This window comes from the organism of the source record quoted next, unplaced genomic scaffold (assembly GCF_019419815.1).
Source record: "Pyrus x bretschneideri cultivar Hongxiangsu unplaced genomic scaffold, Pyrus_bretschneideri_v1 Contig37, whole genome shotgun sequence".
Taxonomy (NCBI): domain Eukaryota; kingdom Viridiplantae; phylum Streptophyta; class Magnoliopsida; order Rosales; family Rosaceae; genus Pyrus; species Pyrus x bretschneideri.
Genome location: NW_025999690.1, coordinates 1,718,010 through 1,736,336, shown reverse-complemented (window position 1 = coordinate 1,736,336; position 18,327 = coordinate 1,718,010). Strand labels below are relative to the sequence as shown.

At 40.8% G+C, this 18,327-nt stretch overlaps 1 protein-coding gene across 1 annotated transcript; it reads right to left on the bottom strand.

The window, feature by feature from the left end:
• Positions 1-383: 383 nt before the first annotated feature.
• LOC103927772 (splicing factor 3B subunit 1-like) lies at positions 384-4,617 on the bottom strand. The gene is given in 2 exon segments (XM_009336718.3): positions 384-989; positions 991-4,617. Coding segments are annotated over 2 exon segments (3,801 nt in total). The 5' UTR covers positions 4,471-4,617; the 3' UTR covers positions 384-668.
• Between the last annotated feature and the right edge of the window lie 13,710 nt (positions 4,618-18,327).

Genomic DNA, 18,327 nt, shown 5'->3' with positions numbered 1-18,327 from the left:
TGTGCACAAAACGCCATTGATAAAAAAATTCATGTGTAATATAGGTTATTCTTGGGGCAAAGATAGTTTTCGTCGAGTAGGCAAAGTGCTGTCGAAAAGAGGAAACGACAGCACATGCATCCCACAGGAGCATTTTTTACATTTTAATGTGAGGGCTCAAAAAAAAAGAAAAAAAAAAAAAACCAGAGAGGAGAAGAGACACAGCAATTACATTATATTTATCTAAACTATAGAAAGAAAGATTCGAACTTGAAAATATTTATCTAAACTACAAAAAGCAAGATTCAAACTTAAAAGCTCAGCTACAAAAAGCAAGATTCAAACTCGAAAGCTCAAGTACATGAGCGAATACTTTTATCCAACTAAACTAAACGACACCACACTTTATTTTTAACATATATTTATGAATAATTAATTTTCCGATATGGGGCAGTTGGTTCTTTAACAGTACAACAACAATTTGAGGGATTCTCACCGCACTACAATCGCAGAAAATCGTAAAGAACGCAAAATCCTGCGATCGAACAAGTTTTTTAAACGAGTTTCAGCAACAATACCACAATTTTACTGATTTAGAAGAGAATACAACTATGAAGTAAATCGGCAAAGCATGGTAAAGCATAAACAGCAGCTCCATTCCTAAATCCGGTGGCCACAGCAGCAGCCGCTCATACAAACATCATTAGCTCGGGCCGGGTATATACGTTATGTTCCTCATCCTCGAGCATCGGGTACGATGCAACAAGAGCATCTTGAGCTCCGATATACAGTGAGTTGTAAATCTTCCAGTACACCTCTCTAACCTTCCTAGCAGGATGGAACAGCCCCTGGAGACAGTAGTTAAGCACAACCGCAGCACCTAACGCCACTCTCATCCCTTCGATCGCTTCCATGACCGCGTTGATAACGTGCGGGGATGTCTCAAATATGTTTGGCCAGACGTAGTTCAGTAAGTGGACCAAAGCGTCCTCGCATCCCAATCCTGCTACTACCCAGAGCCATGTGCTTGACAGCAGAAGCAGCAGTTTGCCTGTGAACCAGATCTCTATCCATGAGGGCATCCTCTAGCAGCGGGGTCACTGCGTAGATATAGTCCTTTCCCATTTCACCAATGTACTCAAACAAGAACGAAAGGGATTTCAAAACACCATTCTGCACATTAAGCTCTGGAACACGATACTCATTCATCAGGGCCGGAAGAACTGTGAAAGGCGAACAGGTTTCAGCCACTATTGCGATTGCCACAGTGGTGCAAACACGGTTCTGACGCTCCTGCACTTTGAGATTGTTCAATAGAGTTGCGAGGACATCTTGTGGACCAATGGCTTTGGCAATGTACCCAAAAGTATTAACTGTAGCTCGCCGGATACCCTTCTTATGAGCCTTGAGCATCTCAAGAAGCTCAAAACAGATCCTCATCCACTCCCTTGCAGGAACAAACTCAGCACCACGATCAGCAATACGACCAACAAGGTCAATACAGTTCTCCTGGACTTTCTCATGCCTATTCTTCAAAATTGGGGTCAACCTGGGAAGCAAATCCTTTATAGGAGGAGTCATCTTTGTCATACCAATAACATTCACAATTGCCTTCAGCGCTCCCAGAATTGATCCCAAAACTTCTGGATACTCTTCTCCCAAATACTCATACAAGACAACACCAAGATGACCCATCAGTTGCTCCTCTTGGCACTGCTTCATGACAACAGCAATTCTCGAAATAAGATCCGCAGCTTGCTGTCTGACCTTTGCACTCTTGTTATTCAAACGCCACTTAATGGTACCACAAATCTGAGGAAGGTAAGGTTTTACCCTCAGACCAAGAGAATTCACAACTGCACCGAATCCATTAAGCATCACATTTGCATCATCACTGGTCTGCTCCTGGAAAGCATAAAGGATACCATCAATGAGAAGCTCCTCCAACCGAGCATCAATGTCAGATGCACCCAAGTTCACAACCACCTTCTCGATTGTCTCCATAACCATTCTCCTGTACGGTTCACTCTCATCTTTGAGATCCTCAACAATTCTCCCAACTATATCAGCAACACCCACTTTGTTTGCTATCTCCACAGTTGTTTCCACCAATTGCCTGTAGTTTCTCCTATCCAAAGCCATCCTTCTAACCCAGAAGTTTTTAAAGAACTCAGGAAGAATATCACTTCTTATATACTCAGGCTCTACACCTTCGGTACTCACACACTGTTTGACAACTTTGAGCACAATTTTCTTCATCTCTTCATCGGGAGACTGGAACTCTCTAATCAAAACAACCATCACTTCCTTTGTATAGTAACTGGCATACATTGCATCCATAAGGGGAATAATAAAACCAATTGCCTTCAAGAAGGCAGCCAAAACCTTTCCACGGTGAGACCTAATACCCTTCCACAATGGCTTCAACACAGAGTCAAAGCTCTCAATACCATATGGGGCAGCAGCCTCAGCGAGAGCAGCAAGAGATAAAGCAGTAATTGTACGAACCTTCTGATTTTCATCACTCAGACCATTCTCAATAATTTCCACAAGAGACCTCAAGTGGGGAAGTACAGCACACCCTATCAAAATGGCAATCTGCTGAACAATCTTTATTCCAGTGTGCCGTGCTTGCCAAGACTTCTTGCTCTGACACACGGCTTTCAAAAATGGCAACAGTGCAGGTATACCAAGTGCAGAAGCAACAACACTAAAAGCTCTGGCAGTAGTGTTCCTAACATATTCATCAATGTTATCAATATCCGGACGCATGGCTGCAATCATAGTAGCCAAACCAGCTGCTTTACTAAGATTGGAGATAATTTCTCTCCCTTCAACACGCGCATAATAGTCTTCATCAATCAACAAAGGTTCAATAACAACAAGAATTTTATGCACATAAGGACGTACCAACTCATCCAATTTATAAAGCACTCGATCAATTACCTTAACCAAAAGATGCCTCTCTTGGTCTTCCAAAGTGGGTTGCATAAGCAGAGGTAAAATGCGGTTAAACAAGGGGCCAGCACCAAACTCACGAGCCTTATCCGTAAGCTGCCTCAACGCTGTCTTTCTCTGCTGTGGTGTTCCATTCTTAACTTTAAGCAAAAGTTTCATAATCTTCCGCTCTTTCTGCTCATCAGGGGACAATTCCTCCTCCTCATCTTCATTCAGCAACGCCCCAAAGTACTGATAGTCCTCCGGCTTCATAAACGGTAACCCACCAGGCAACTCCTTAGGCACATCAAACTGCTGCCCGCGATTCTCTTCCGGAATAGAATACATAGGAGTCCCCATTGGAGTCGGGGTAGCCAGAAGCTTCCTCGCCGGAGTCCTAATCGGCACATAAGAAGACGGTGGGTCCAAAACTTTATACCCTTCTTGAGGAAACATAGCATCCAGCTCTTCATCAGTCAATGGTCTATTCCTCTCTTCGATATCCTTCTCCCACCTCAATAGATTATACTGCTCTGGCGTAATGGCTCCCCTCACATTAATTGCCCCGGGGGTTGGGGTAGCAAGTTCAACTCCGCCTACAGGGGTCACACCAGGTGTATAGGCAGCAGCAGGGGTTGCCCCAGCCATTGGGGTCGCACTGCCCATTGAGGCAGGGGTCTCATCCCACCTTGACCTCTGCCGTTTCGGCGTCGGTGTGGCCATCCCAGGAAGCTTCGGAGTCGCATCCCAAGCCATCCCAGCAGGGGTGGCACCAGGAGTGACAGCACCAGCTGGAGTAGCATCCGAATCTGCCACCCGCCCCGGAGTGGGTGTCTCATCCCAGCGGTTCCTCCTCCCCAGTGATGGAGTCGAATCTGAAACCCTTCCTGGCGTCGGAGTCGCATCCCACTTTCCTGGCGTCGTATCCGGCAAGTCCCAATCCGACGTTTTCGCCTTCTTGCCCCCACCATCGCCATCCTGAGACTGGTCCCACCGATTCCTCCTCTTTTGAGGCGCCGCCTCAGCTGCAGCAGGCTTATCCTCCTTTTCCGGCGGCGCCTCCTCTTTCTCCTTCATCTTCTTAGCAATAAGCTTCAGAGTCTCATCCTTCTCCCTCTTCAGGGCTTCCTCCCTCATCACATCGGCATAAGTCCTCACCGACGGGTCCGGAGTCTTCTCCCCGGACGCAAACGGGTCGTGCCGCTCAGGCGATATGATCCGGTTCAACCTCCGCTGTCGATAATCATCCTCCCGATCGATAATCCTCTGCGGCTTCTTGAACCCCAAATCCTCATCGGCGTCGCCCCCTCTCGGCCTCTCGTTCAACACCGACTTGGGGGCCGTGTACGACGCCGCCATCCTCCGAGCAATCTCGTTGTCCATGGCCTCCGCGTTGTCATCGTCGTCGTTGACAGGGATCGACGAGACGTATGCGCCCTTGTCTGTGCCGCCGTAGAGGTCTGTGTCGAAGGTGACGGAGGTAAGGGAGGCCAATTGCTTCTCCATCCTCTTCCTCTCTTCCTGCGTCTTCTCTATCTCGTCGTCGGACGCCATAATTAGGGTTTTGGTATCGAGAATTTGGTACTAGGGTTTGAGCGGGGATTGGGATTTTAATTCAGGAATTTAGGGTTTTTGGGTACTCAATTCAGGAATTTACCGACTTTGAATCTTATTCGGGAGATTTCCCCAGTTCCAAACGTAGATCGGATCTCCGTATAAATTAGGGGTTTGCATTTCGGGTATGCGATGGGCTTGGGTTTTCCTTTTTGGCCCACTAAAAGAAAATAAACCGACATGCCCAAATCCGTTGGAATAAGGATTGAATATCCCTGAGATTATCGTTCTCTGAGTTTATTGTTGTAACAAGTTGTTGTGAAAGTTGGAATGGGGAGAAAGTCTGAGTTCCCATCTATCAGATTACTTTTGACTACCACTTCAGTCGAGTCCCTGCTCAACCATCTCTACTTACCACCACAAAATCAAGTTAGTTACTCACACGTGTTCTTGCGTCAAAGTTACGCATTCACTCTAGTTATCTCGTACTTTAGATCTGTTGGACTTGTTTTGACTCTTAAATTCTTGAGTGCTCTCCTAGCCTTCTCGACATAGCTGTTCGCTAAATTTGAGAGAAATTTTCAATGAATCAGCTTGTTTAGGCGTTATGAATCACATTGTTCTGGTTCTCGATGTATTGTCACTTTTGTAACTCATCGTGACGTGCGTTTCACTTCTAAGTCTTGTGAAATTTTCTTGTAAGCCTTGAGTACTAATTTGTTTGTCCCGTAGCACATTTTTATTCGTAGACTGTTGGACAGTCTGAACGAACTATCTTGACCTTGGAAGACGTGTTGTGTTTTTTTGACTTGTGGTTTCTGAATGATTAGAATTTGCACCTGACCTCTTTTGGAGTAGTTACGACGATAGTTTTTATTTTCAGTTTGAGTATGGCACTATTTGAGACTTGGTTTGATAGATTATATTGGCAGTACTGGTTGTACAGTGCAGTTCTGCGAATTGGTTTTCGGATGTTTGATTTCTTTTTGTTATGGGAAACTGTGTGCTTATGTTGTTGTCTACTTGGGTTTGGACAAATTGGTATGTTTGCACCCTTAGGAAATTACTACTTGCTTATCGAGACAACAATGAGTTGTCGATATCGCGGGTGGCCGACTGTGATATCGATGGCTTATTCGTTGGGTTCGTTGAGCAAGTGGACAGGTAGACCCGTCTACAATAGTTGTTACTGTTTAGTTATTGTTGGGGTACGTGACGTTACGAATGCTTGGGCGAGAGCCACTTTCATTTTTCGATTTTGATTTTCAGTACAAATATTTTGATTTACCTTATATTAGTTATATATATATATATATATATATTGTATTTTTGATGTTACAAATGTTTGGTCGGGTCATTTCCACTTTCATTGGAAATTTCAATATGAGTTTTTTGACCTTACGTTACTATATATTTTCGACCTTACGTTACTATATATTTTCGACATTATATTTTTATAACGTATGTTTCTACTTTTATATTGATGGAGGAAGAAGGTATGAGCCTAGAGGCATCAAAGAGAAACCATTGCAACACGTTCACGACAGTGGCATATTCTCTTTGATGCAACCACTCTGACTTAATTTCTTCTTTATACATATATTCCTTCTTATCTTTGAGTACTTATGTATAGTACGTTATTTCAAATTTTAGGATGGAATTTTTTTTAACGAGGGTAGATTGTAACAACCCATCTTGAATAATTTCACATATTTTATAATGGAAGGGCATTTTGGTAATTTTATCAGAGTTGGGATAGATATTTCGTAAAGGCTACTATTTGGGTCTTAAATGGTGTGCCATGTGGGGCCCACTTTCCTTTTTATCCCCTGACCCACTTGTACTCCTCTTTTTCCCCTCCCCATGACAACTCTCTCCATCTTTCTCCTTCGCTGTATCCCCTTTGCCTTGAGCACCACACACACACACATACACCCATTCCCTTCGTCGAACACGATCACCCACCACCATCCTTGGGCCTTGCTCTCTCTATCTCTCTCTCTCTCTCTCCCCCTCCCCCTTCCCATTCTCTGTGAAGCATAGAGACCACCCAACGTGCTTAGCATACTTACTCGCTGGCAGGTGCTATTTTTCCGACTTGGTAAGTTTCTAAGCCCATTTTCTTCATCTTTCCCTCATCTCAAGTTGAAGACTAACTCCCATGTACATGTGTAGGACGCTAAATCTACGAAGAAAACTACTTGGGGAAACTTGCCCAGTTTCCGACGACGAACCTGTAGCTTGCAGGTCATTTTTGGGCCAACTCCGGCCACCTCTCGACCTCTTATTGGTATGAATCTGTTCTTTGTTCCTTGGGCTTCATTTTGGTATATTGCGTGATAGGTTTTAGGTGGGTTTTGGGGTTGAACGAAGCTGGCAAGGCTCCGGTTTTGTTCTTCCTCGAAACGGGCAACCCGGCTTGAAAACGGGTCAAAGCTAACTTGGAAACACTAGACCGACCTAACACGTTAGGCCATGGAACCCGGCCCAATTGGCAAGCCTAACCCAATAACCCTGAAAACCAGATCCATCAGCCCAAACCCAAAATCCTTTGGCCCAGTAACCGGCCCATCCCAGAACCTTGGCCAGCACGTAGGTGACGCATGGGCGCTGGTCTTGGCTTGTGTATGGAGTACACGCGCCTCCACATGAGGTACTATGCTTTGCCGCTGTCCACGACAGCGACCATAGCGACATCGATGACTTTTTCAGTGACCTAAATCAGCGCATGGCGGCGTGTAGGGGTACCCAAGGCTCCCCTTTAGGTTTTTCGACGTCCTGAATCTATATCCGATGTTCGTTTTCCCAAATTCAATCATTTTAGTATAGTGTTATTAATTGGTACCTTTATGTGCTTAGGTGCATTTGTTTGTGGTGTTTCCGTCTTCTCTTGTTTGCACGGCTTTTTGATGGTGAAGTATTTGTGAGTGTCACCTCTCCAAAATGCATGTTTTTACTATTAGAAATGCATACATGAAAGCATGATTTTATGGTTACGTTATATGAAACATTTATGAGTAAATTGGATTTACGCTTATGAAATATGATGCTTTATCGAAAAACTGTTCACTGAGACATTTATGATATAATGTTTGAGCTTTTGAGCTCCAATGAGATATATATATATTTTGGAAAGATTATGTTCATGATTTTACGTGCTTACTTAGTGGTTATCCATACTATAAGCCTACGGGCAATTGATATTTATATTTGGCTTCGATCGGGTGAAATTTATATTTAGCTTCGGTCGGGTGATGTAGTGGCTTCAATCGATTATGATAACACTACAAAGCACATTATATATGACATATGTTTTATGAAAGGTTTTATGGCATGCTAGGGTTTCAGAAACCTATTACTTACTATGATATCGAGTTTTCATAAACTTTGGGTGTTAGTATGTTAGTAAATAATTGTTTCAGTACTACTTACATATCAACTTGGTCCACTCATGTTTTGTTTTGTGCCCCCTCATGACTTAGATTCGAGGCGTACAATCCCGGTGTCAACACTCCCACATCGGCATCTTCAAGTCCTCTCGGTGTAGGACTCATTCCTTTATTCATTCAAATTTATATGGGTTATTATACAAAATGGTCCCTAAGATTTGCATGATCAATAAAAATGGTCCCTGAGAATGAAAATCAATAGAAATGGTCCCTGAGATTGTCCACCATCCATGATTTTGGTCATTCCGTTAAAAACTCTTTGGGCAATTTTCAAAGCTTCGTAACTCAATCGATTCTTAACCAAATTCGACCCATAATATATCAAAATGAAGATAAGAAAGTGTAGAACAAGTTCTACCTATTTGGAAGGCTAGTGATTGCTGGAGGTGGTTGGAAAATAGCCTGAAAGATGACTGGTCCGGGAGAAAACTGGAAAACTCGCCGGAAACTACGTAAACTTTAAACGTTCATAACTTCTTCAATACTCAATGAAATCGAGTGATTCAAAAATGAAAATCATACTTCTTGATGAGAGGAAGAGAATGCTACCTTTATTTACCACTAATGCACCGTGGTTTGGCCGAAAAATGGCTCGAAAGTGGCTAACTCGAAAATGGTTAGCCAATTTTGAGCCATTGTCCGACCAAACCGCGGTGAGTTAGCCTTTGAAAAAGGCACTATTCTCTTCGTCTTGTCAAGAAGTATTATTTTTATTTTTGAATATCTTGATTTGGTTAAGTATTGAATAAGTTATGAACGTTTAAAGTTTACCCAGTTTTCGCTGAGTTTTCCAGTTTTCCCGCGGACCAGTCACCTTTCAGGCTATTTTCTGGTCATCTGTAGCAACCATTGGGCTTCCAAATAGGTTTAATCTTATTCTACACTTTCCTATCTTCATTTTGATATATTATGGGTCTAATTTGGTTAAGAAACGATTGAGTTACAAAGCTTTGAAAATTGCCCAAAATCTTTTTTAACGGAATGACCAAAATCATGAATGGTGGACAATCTTAGGGACCATTTCTATTGATCATGCAAATCTCAGGGACCATTTTGTATAAGAACAAACTTTATATTATTCCTTTTTAGAGTCTTGGATTAGTTGTATGCTCCGAATACGTTACATAATTGCATATTCATTATAATTAAATTTATAAGTTTCATTTATGTTAGTTATTTATTTTTAGTTCTCATGCATTCTTTTATGACTTCGTCACCTTTAGGTGTCGACCAACACGTGCCTACCCTGGTGTTTGAAGGATATCAGGGTCAGGCGCATCAATTTGGTATCAGCGCATGGTTTGTTCAGAGTATACTTAGGATATTCTATTACTGTAATAGTGTGTCGGTCATGACATCATTTGGATGTCACAACTTCCGAATTTGGTGCCATTTGGCACAATTATGCGAACCTTTTCCTGTTTGATTTGTCATATTCTGGTTGAAATATAAGAATTCGTGTTGGGATTGTGCCTCATCGGTGATGAAATAGATTGTTGGATGACTTTCAATTGTGGACCGATACTCTGCAACATGCGTTCCCTAGGAATTACAGGCAGAGTCAATTTTACATTGAAATGACCTGAATTAGAAATCTCAGTAAGAGGAAGTCTGGTTAAGACCAGTTGAAGACTCAAGATGGCGATGCTACTCTGCAACATGCGTTCCTTAGGAATTGTGGGAAGAGTCGGATTTACATTGGAGTGTTGGGAAATGGAAAAATCTTAGTAGTATGAGTTGGTTAAGAGCAACTGGAGGCCCGAAACAGTAATGCTACTCTGCAACATGCGTTCCTTAGGAACGGTGAGCAGAGTCATATCTATATAGAAGTATTGTGAAATAGAAAAAAAATTGGTGGAATATATTGGATAAGACCAGTTAGAGATCTAAAATGGTGATGTTACTCTACGACAGGGGTTCCCTAGGAATGGCGGGCGGAGTCACATCTATATGGAAATTTCTCAAAACATCCGAAGTTCGTTTTGGAAAGTAAGCGTTAGTCGTTGCAAAGTTTAGTAAGTGTTAGTTTGGTGGGATCGAATCAATGTCCTCTGACTCGTTCCTGCTGAGGAAATTTGTGTGGATCTTTAGAACAATTCTCGGTGATTGTTCAATCGATAATTTTCTTGCTCACTCTAACAACGAGGTCAAGTTCACTAATCATCGACTGTCAGCTATACACCGAATTCTTCGAGCGTTGACTTTATTAAAAATTATATACTTTTCTTGGGAGATTCTTTGGTAACAGATGATATTCTCAATAATTTCCAAAAGGGATTATGGCTATTGGAAATTGAAAATCCTCGGAAGTTGTTTTGAAATATGAAATACCCTTAGTTTTGTCCTTTTCTATCAGTAGTTCTTAACTATTCTTTGAGCTTAGCCTTATTTCCTTTTGGCTAAGAAACCAGTCAATTTTATTATGATGCTGACGGTGAATGAAATTTCTGACAACGCAGTATTGTCTCATCTGATCGTAGTTCTTACAATTTTCGAATTTTGTGGTGATGTATTATTAAGTGTTTGGTTGCACACTGATGCAGCATGATCGAGTAATACGTGTGCTTCTTAACGATTAGAACCGCATGATGTGAACCATCCTATCCTTGACCTATAGTTGATAACGAGCTTCATTGCTATAAAATCTGGTGACGTTTTCTCTACAGCAAGAAATGTTGCATCATTTTTGTCCAAAGAAGTTGTAGTGTGTTTTCACACAGAATTAGTCGAGTTGGAGATAGAAGAGGTGGATGGAACTCATTGGTGAATTAATTGCACCTTTGAGTACCATCATGGTCAGGCAACTGTAGTAGCTGATGCTTTTAGTCAGAAATCCCATGGACAATTTACCCCCATCCAAACTATCCATGTCCCATTATTGTTTTCTTTTTGAAGAATTAGCTTTACTTTGGCGTCCGACTCACGGTGAATATTATTGGCTCACATTTTAGCGTATGCCATGCATGCTTGCAGTACTAAATGGTACCACTGTGTTCGTCCACTTTATTATGTATGAATGGTATATCGTTAAATATGTGAGGGAATATCTAATTTACTGATAGGTGAAAGTGGTGAGATGGAAGCCATTGGGCTTATCTCAATCTTATTCTATTCCTATTTGGGATGTGGGAAGAAATTCCATGGTTATCCTTTTGGGTTGTCGAGGACCCATTGGGGATACGAACGGAAGCGGGTGAGTGTCACCATATATTTCCTGTACAACCACCTTCTACTCGGGGAGACTGTGATGACATTTCGGTACTTGTTGGTCAACTCACTCAACGTTTTATCTACTAGTTCGCAAAGACTATTCTTTTGACCACTTGGCAGAATTCTTCCTTCTAGACTTTGTTTAACTGATGTCTTGATTAACATCAGTTTCAACCGAAATCCCAGTTTCACCTTCTGGTACTAGGAAGTATTCTAGTCAACTTTGGGTTCGTGCTTACCCTACAACATTTCGTATCATTCCTAAACTAAACAGACTATGCTGGAATACCACTCAAATCCGAAAGTTTTCGCAGAAATCATTAGTCATTCAATCACCATTTAACATCCTATCGAGCGAGTCATTACCACTGGTGATTGAATATCCCTGAGATTATCGTCCCCTGAGTTTATTGTTGTAACAAGTTGTTGTGAAAGTTGGAATGGGGAAAAAGTCTGAGTTCCCGTCTATTAGATTACTTTGGACTACCACTTGAGTCGAGTCCCCGCTCAACCATCTCCACTTGCCACAACAAAATCAAGTTAGCAACTCGCACATGTTCTTGCATCAAAGTTATGCAGTCACTTCAGTTATCACGTACTTTTGATGTTGGACTTGTTTTGAACCTTAAATTCATGAGTATTCTCTTAGCCTTCTTGGCATAGCTGTTCGTTAAATTCGAGATAAATTTTCAATGAATTAGCTTGCTTAGGCATTGTGAATCACATTGTTATGGTTTTCAATGTATCGTCACTTTTGTACCTCATCGTGACGTGCGTTTCACTTATAAGTCTTGTGAAATTTTCTTAGAGGCCTTGAGTACTAAGTTGTTTGTCCTGTACCGGATTTTTATTCATAGATTGTTGGACAGTCTGAACGAACTATCTTGACCTTGGAAGATGTGTTGTGTTCTTTTGATTTGTGGTTTCTGAATGATTAGATTTTGCACCGACCTCTTTTGGAGTAGTTACGGTGATAGTTTTTATTTTCAGTTTAAGTATGGCACTATTTGGGACTTGGTATGATAGATTTTATTGGCAGCACTAGTTGGATAGTGGAGTTCTACGAATTGTTTTCGGATGTTTGATTTCTTTTCGTTATGGGAAACTGTGTGCTTATGTTGTTGTCGTCTTGGGTTTGGACAAATTGGTATGTTTCCACCCTTAGGAAATTACTACTTGCTTATCGAGACAACAATGTGTTGTTGATATCGTGAGCGGCCGATTGCGATATCAATGGCTTATGTGTTAGGTTTGTTAAGAAAGTGGACAAGCAGACCCATCTACAATAGTTGTTACTCTTTAGTTATTGTTAGGGCTCGACCCAGAGACGCATTTGTTCTCGGAGTATGTTACATTACCAATGCTTGGGCAAGACCCACTTTTATTTTCGACTTTGATTTTCAGTACAAGTATTTTGATTTACCCTATATTAGTTATATATATTGTATTTTTGATGTTACGAGTCATTTCAACTTTCACTGGTAAGTTCAATACGAGTTTTTCGACCTTTATGTTAGTACATATCTATTTTGACGTTATTGTATTATACGTGCATATTTTTGACCTTACGTTATTATATATTTTCGACATTATATCTTTATAAAGTATGTTTCTACTTTTATACTGATGGGGGAAGAAGGTTTGAGCCTAGAGGCATCAAAGAGAAACGATTGCAACCCGCTCACGACGGTGTGGTATATTCTCTTTCATGCAAACACTTTGACTTGATTTCTTCTTTATACATATATTCCTTCCTATCTTCGAGTATTGATGTATAGTACGTTATTTCAAATTTCAGGATGAAATTTTTATTAACGGGGTAGATTGTAACAACTTGTCTTGAATAATTTCACGGATTTTACAACGAAATGGTGTTTTGGTAATTTCATTAGAGTTGGAATAGATATTTCGAAAAGGCTACTATTTAGGTCTTAAATGGTGTGCCAAGTGAGGCCCACTTCCTTTTTGTCCCCCGACCTATTTGTACTTATCTCTTTCCCCTCATGGTGACAACTCTCGAACCACTCACTTTCTCCATCTCTCTCACTTGTTGCATCTCATTTCCCCCGAGCACCACAAACACACACATACACCCATTCTCTCCGTCGAACACCATCACCCACCACCATTGCTGGGCCTTGCGCTCTCTTTCTCTCTCTCTCCCTTTTTTTTTGTGAAGCACAGAGACCACCTAACATGCTTAGTACACCCACTCACTGGTAGGTGCTACTTTTTTGACTTGGTAAGGTTATAAACCCATTTTCTTCGTCCTTCCCTTTTCTGATGTTGAAGACTAACTCCCTTGTACATGTGTTGGACGCTGAATCTATAAAGAAAACTACTCGAGGAAACTTCCCCAGTTTTCGGCGAGGAACCCGTAGCTTGCAGGTCATTTTTTGGGCCAACTCCAGCCACCTCTCGACCTTTCATTGGTATAGATCTCTTCCTTGTTCCTTGGGCTTCATTTTGGTATATTGTGTGAGGTTTAAGGTGGGTTTTGAGGTTGAACGAAACTAAAAAGGCTCAAACTTTCTTCTTCCTCGAAACGACTAACCTAGCCTGGAAACGAGTCAAACTCGACTCGGAAACACTAGACCGGCCCAACTCGTTGGGCCATGGAACCTGGCCCAATTGCCAAGCCTAACCCAATAACCTTGAAAACCAGATCCTTCAACCCAAACCCGAAACCCTTTGGCCTAATAACCGGCCCATCCCAGATCCCTGGCCAGTGCGTGGGTTTGTAGGTGAGTGCCTGTCTTGGCTGGCGTGTAGAGCACACGTCCTTCCACCGGAGGTATTGTGCTTTATCGTTGTCCATGGCAGCGCCGTCGACTTTTTTTGCCCATTTTCCAGCGACCCAAATCGAAGCTTGGCGGAGCATGGCTGTTCAGACCGCCGCCTCATGGCGACGCGTGAAGGTGTGTGCGACGGGGCGTGAAGGTACCTAAGGTTTCCCTTTAGGTTTTTCAACGCCTTAAATCAATTTCCGATGTCCATTTTCCCAAATTCAATCATTTTAGTATAGTGTTATTAATTGGTACATTTATGTGCTTATGTGCATTTGTTTATGGTGTTTTCATTTTCTTTTGTTTGCACAGCTCTTTCGACGGCTAAGTATTTGTGAGTGGACCCCTTCCAAAATGCATGTTCTTACTATTAGAAATGCATACATGAAAGCATGATTTTATGGTTACGTTACATGTAACGTTTATGAGGAAATTGGATTTATGCTTTATGAAATATCATGCTTTATCGAAAAGCTGTTCACTGAGACATTTATGATATGATGTTTGAGCTATTGAGCTTCAATGAGAGATATATATATATTGGAAAGATTATGTTCATGATTTATGTGCTTACTTAGTGGTTATCCATACTATGAGCCTATGAGCCTACGAGCGATTGATACTTATAATTGGCTTCGGTCGGGTGATGTAGTGGCTTCAGTCGAAAGATACCAAGGAATATCATATTAGATATATCTCATTAACTCGTCATTACCAATGCAAAAAGATAAGGACTTAAAGATGAGCCTTGATGTATCTCTACTGTGGATGCAAATTTTCGCCTTCTTCTTCTTGAACAAAATTGCACCTACAAAGCAATTAACACCTTAGGTCAAGGCCAAGAGCCTCACATCCCCATGATGAATTGGGCGGGGGGGGGAGGGGTGGGTTTGGCCGAAGAACCTCCGATGCCAAAGTTAGAATTTAGAGAGAAAAGTGTTTGGAGAGTTTTTGGGAGTTTTGCAAGAGTGTGGAACTTAGCTTTTTAGAGAAAATAGGGTCATATATATAGGGAATGGAGGTGGCCGGCCCTTAGAGGTTTTTTGTGTGAAAATGGGTGATTTAACTGGTGATTAATGGATTTATTAGGAATTAATTCATTAATTAGCCAATTAATCTCCATTTATATGGAATAATTTGTAGGTTATGAAGTAATTACCTAAGATGAGGATGGATGAGATAATTTGGAATTTGTTACCTATTTTCGGCATTTTTGACTTGTTGAGGGATGATTACCTGCTGCTCGTGCGTAGGAATCCCAGTATGCCTCAAGGGTATTTTTGTCCTCTTTTATCCAAAATCCACGTGTCGCCTTGTGATTATTTTTGGCTCCACATCTACAGTTGTGGGAAAGCTTTTGGTTTGTACTTCATAAGTTTTTACGGCAGTCATTACTCTATCATACATATCCTTTATAGCTTAGATATATGCTACTCATACTTTTTTCTTCTCTAAAATACTTTGAAGAATATCTCTTAGGACTCTATCATACGCTTTTTTCCAAATCTATAAAGATCATGTGCAAATCTTTTTTCAAATCTCTATATATTTCCATTGATCTTCGTAAGAGATAGATTGCCTCCATGGTTAAGCATTCTAGTATGAACCCGATTTGATTGTCGGAGACTCATGTCTCTTGTTTTAGTCTATGCTAAATTACTCTCTCCCAAAGCTTCACCATATGACTCATTAACTTAATACCCCTATAGTTCATGCAATTTTGTACATCGCTGTTATTCTTGTAGATAAGCACCAAAGTGCTTTTTCGCCACTCATTTGGCATCTTCTTCATTTTCAAAATCTTATTGAAAAGGTTTGTAAGCCATGCTATACCCGTCTCTCCCAAGAAATTTCACACTTCGATCGATGTAATCATATGTACCCACTGCTTTTCTATGCTTCATCTTTTTCAAAGCTACAACCACTTATTTCCTTCTTGATTTCGGTGGTAAAATGAGTAATTTCTACACTCTTCTCAGTTACTTAGCTCTCCCAAAGAGGTACTCTTTTCATGTCCTTAATTGAAAAGATTATGAAAATACCATCTCCATCTATTTTAACCGAATTCTCTGTCGTTAAAACATTTCCATTCTCATCCTTGATGCACCTTACTTGGTTCAAGTCTCTTGTCTTCCTTTCCCTTTATTTTAAAAAATGGTGGACAACTGGTGGTAAGTCATGGTTATCCACCCTTTTCTGGTCTAGAGAAGATAAGGGGAATTTCACCCTGCCCATGGCTACAGTCAAGCAGACTCACCAGCTCTTAGCATTGAACCTAGGACCTCCCACATTTTTTTTTCTTTATTGGGGAGCCGCAATCCGCGCCCTTACCACTAGCCCCTTGTTGTGATTTTTGTCTTCCTTTCCTTAACTCTAGCTAGTTTTTCAATACAACTAGCCATGAAATCCCACATTTGGTTAGCGTATCCTTCTATATCCAAAACACATTGAGTGAGTACCTTCTCTTTGAAAAAGACTTTTTTTTCTCCTTTTAGATTCCACCATCAGTCTTTGGACACTTCAAGGTCTTGTTCTTTGTTTTATCTCTTTTGATATGTACATCCATCACTAATAAGCGATGTTGGTTAGCCAAACTCTCTCCTAGTATAACTTTGCAATCCTTACAAGTTATATGATCCCTCTTACTCATTAAAATGAGATCTATATGTGTTTTTAATGACCCGTTCTTGTAGGTGAGCACATGCTCTTCTCTCTCTTTAAAGAACGTGTTGGCTAAAAAGATATCGTATGCCATTGCAAAATCTTGCAACAAAATGAGTTTTTTAAACAAGTTTCAGCAACAATCTTTAAAGCTGTAAAAACTTTGGTACTTCCACAGTTTTACTAATTTAGACGAGACAATACAACTATGGAGTAAAACATCAAAGCATAGTAAAGTAGACATTTAGTGATTACATAAACAGTAACCATAAGGCGAAAAAACAAAACATGCTTCTTACATAAACAACATCTCCTTCCATTCTTAAATTTGGGCAGCCACAACTGCAGTCGCTCATACAAACATCATTAGCTTGGGTGTACGACAGTCGCACAACACCCGATGCACTCTTCTACTTCATCCATCCATCTTGTATTCTATGGTTGAGGTCTCTATCCAATTCTCTGTTCTTTTGCAAGATAGATCCAAGATAACGAAAATGTTCACTCTTTTGTACTTCTTGATCTCTAATCCTCACCCCTAACTCACTTGAACCTCCGTTCCCACTGAACTTGCACTCCATATACTCTGTCGTTGACCTATTTAGGCGATGCCCTTTAGATTCCAACACTTCCGCCAAAGGTTAAGCTTCACATTTACTCCATCTTGAGTTTCATTATATCATCTGTGAAAAGCATACACCAAGGCATGCATCTTGGATATGTCCCGTTAACTCATCCATTACCAATGCAAAAAGGTAAGGACTTAACGATGAACCTTGATGTAACCCTACAGTTGTGGGAAAGCTTTCGGTTTACGACAATCCTTGCTCCATCATACCTATCCTTTATAGCTTGGATATATACTACTTGTACTCTTGTCTTTTCTAAAATCCTCCAAAGAATATCTCTTGGGACCCTATCATACACTTTTTCCAAATCTAATAAAGACCATGTGCAAATTCTTCTCTATATCTTTCCATCAATCTTAGTAAGAAATGAATTGCCTCCATGGTTGAGCGCCCTAGCATGAACTCAAATTGATTGTTGGAGGCTCATGTCTTGACTTAGTTTATGCTCAATTACTTTCTCTCGAAGCTTCATTGTATGACTCCTTAACTTCAGCAATTTTGTACCTCGCCCTTATTCTTGTAGATAGGCACCAAAGTGTTTTTTTTTGCCACTCATTTTATTTCTCTTCATTTTCAAAATCTTATTGAAAAGGTTTGTAAGCCATGTTATACCTGTATTTCCCACGACATTTCACACTTCGATCCCCATAATCATCTGGGCCCACTGTTTTTCTATGCTTCATCTTTTTCAAAGCTACAACTACTTCTTCCTTCTTGATTTGACTGTAGAAGGAGTAATGTTTACACTCTTTTGAGTTACTTAGCTCTCTCAAAGAAGTACTCTTTTCATTTCATTGAAAAAGATTATGAAAATACTATTTCCATCTATTTTAACCACGCTCTCTGTAGCTAGAACATTTCCATTCTCATCCTTAATGCAGCTTACTTGGTTTGAAGTCTCTTGTCTTCCTTTCCCTAACTCTAGCTAGTTTATATCCAACTCTCCTTATTTGGTATCTAATTGCTTATACATATTGTCAAAAGTCGGTAGTTTCGCTTCTTTTATGGCTTTCTTTGCCTCATTCTTTGCTATTTTATACTTTTTACAGTTTTTGTCGATTCTATCTTGGTATAAGTCTTTACAACATTCCTTCTTAGCCTTAACTTTTTCACGTACCTCCT